This window comes from Mus caroli, chromosome 3 (genome assembly GCF_900094665.2).
Source record: "Mus caroli chromosome 3, CAROLI_EIJ_v1.1, whole genome shotgun sequence".
In the NCBI taxonomy this organism is placed as follows: Eukaryota; Metazoa; Chordata; class Mammalia; order Rodentia; family Muridae; genus Mus; species Mus caroli.
The window spans coordinates 102,743,407-102,744,694 of record NC_034572.1 but is presented as its reverse complement, the minus strand read 5'-3'; the positions used below and the strand labels follow the sequence as shown (position 1 = coordinate 102,744,694).

Here is a 1,288-nt window from a genome sequence, read left to right as displayed (position 1 = left end):
AAGAAAGGAAGGAAGGAAGGAAAGAAGGAAGGAAAGAAGGAAGAAAGAGAAAAAATAAATTTATTGAGACCTAAGTAGATGCAAAAAGAAGTAGTATTTTGTATTTCAATGCTAAGTACCTTAGAATCAAAAAAGAAGGTGTCTCGACTTCTGGACGTGGCTGTGGGGGTTGAGCTGAGCCGACTCCAGGGATCCTGCTGTTGCGCAAGGTGAGCTGGGTTCTTATACAGCGATTTCTGCAAGAGAAACCACACACAGGACCCAGTTACCAGACACCTTGCTGATGCAGTGTGGGTCATGTTGGTTCATCACTGTGCTTCATCCCGTTGTATGGAGAGGCACAGTAGCAGGGGCAGATTCCCTGAGCTTTCTGAGTGAGAAATCATTGAAATGGGCCTTGGAAACAAGAAACCGGTGGATCAGGATCCTGGAAATAAAGAAGGGGGCTCAAGGAGCAGGGCATAACGATGATATGGTCATGTTTACAAGTCCCAAGTTTGGAGTTCTAATTAACAGAAAACCGGAAGTGTATGGCTTGCTGGAGCGCTGGAAACAAATAAGATAAAGCAAGTTGTCCACATGCAGTAGTAGTTGAAGCGTGCAGAAGAGGAACTCAACTAAAAGGCTCTATTTTCACTAGGGCAGGAAGAGTCCCATGAGAGGCGATGGGGAACAAAGAATGTGTGTTGTCTAGGCGAGAAAAAGATTATGCAAGGAAGAATAACTCACGGAGGAAAGGAACATCACAAAAGAGGTCATTGGACACTCAGTTCTATAAACCCCACAGACATAGTGAGAAAAAAATTGGTTTTTTTCTTGTATATAGAAAATGAATATTTTTACCACTGCATGTGTCCTCAGTGGCAAGGACAATCACCTAACACAGGTACTTAAAAACTAGGGCCTGATCAAACCAGTGGCCGAACTCTACCAATAGCCTACTGTCTACCCTCCTCTCCCTCCATGTAGCAAACTGCTGTATGATTTAACTCAGATAAATCTTAGTTGAACAGCAGGATCAGACAAGTATGTGAAATATTATGTATACGTGATGCAAACACAGATTCAGCTACTGCCTTTGCTCTGCTGTGTCTCCGAGTGGCTCTGCCACATTCTACAAAAGCTATACAAGGCTCAACATCTTTTCTATTGGCACAAGGAGATGGCCTTTTACTAAGGCCAGGTGGTAGTGGTGCATGCCTTTGGCAGGCAGAGGCAGAGGCAGAGGCAGAGGCAGAGGCAGAGGCAGAGGCAGAGGCAGAGGCAGAGGCAGAGGCAGAGGCAGAGG

General features: G+C 45.2%; 1 protein-coding gene across 1 annotated transcript in view; it reads right to left on the bottom strand.

The window, feature by feature from the left end:
• C3H1orf194 (chromosome 3 C1orf194 homolog) overlaps positions 1 to 1,288 on the bottom strand; it is a 7,563-nt gene that overhangs the window by 2,069 nt on the left and 4,206 nt on the right. The window contains exon 2 of the mRNA XM_021157509.2: positions 120 to 236. Within this exon, the coding sequence (XP_021013168.1) occupies positions 120 to 236 (117 nt within the window). The remainder of the gene's footprint in view (positions 1 to 119; positions 237 to 1,288) is intronic.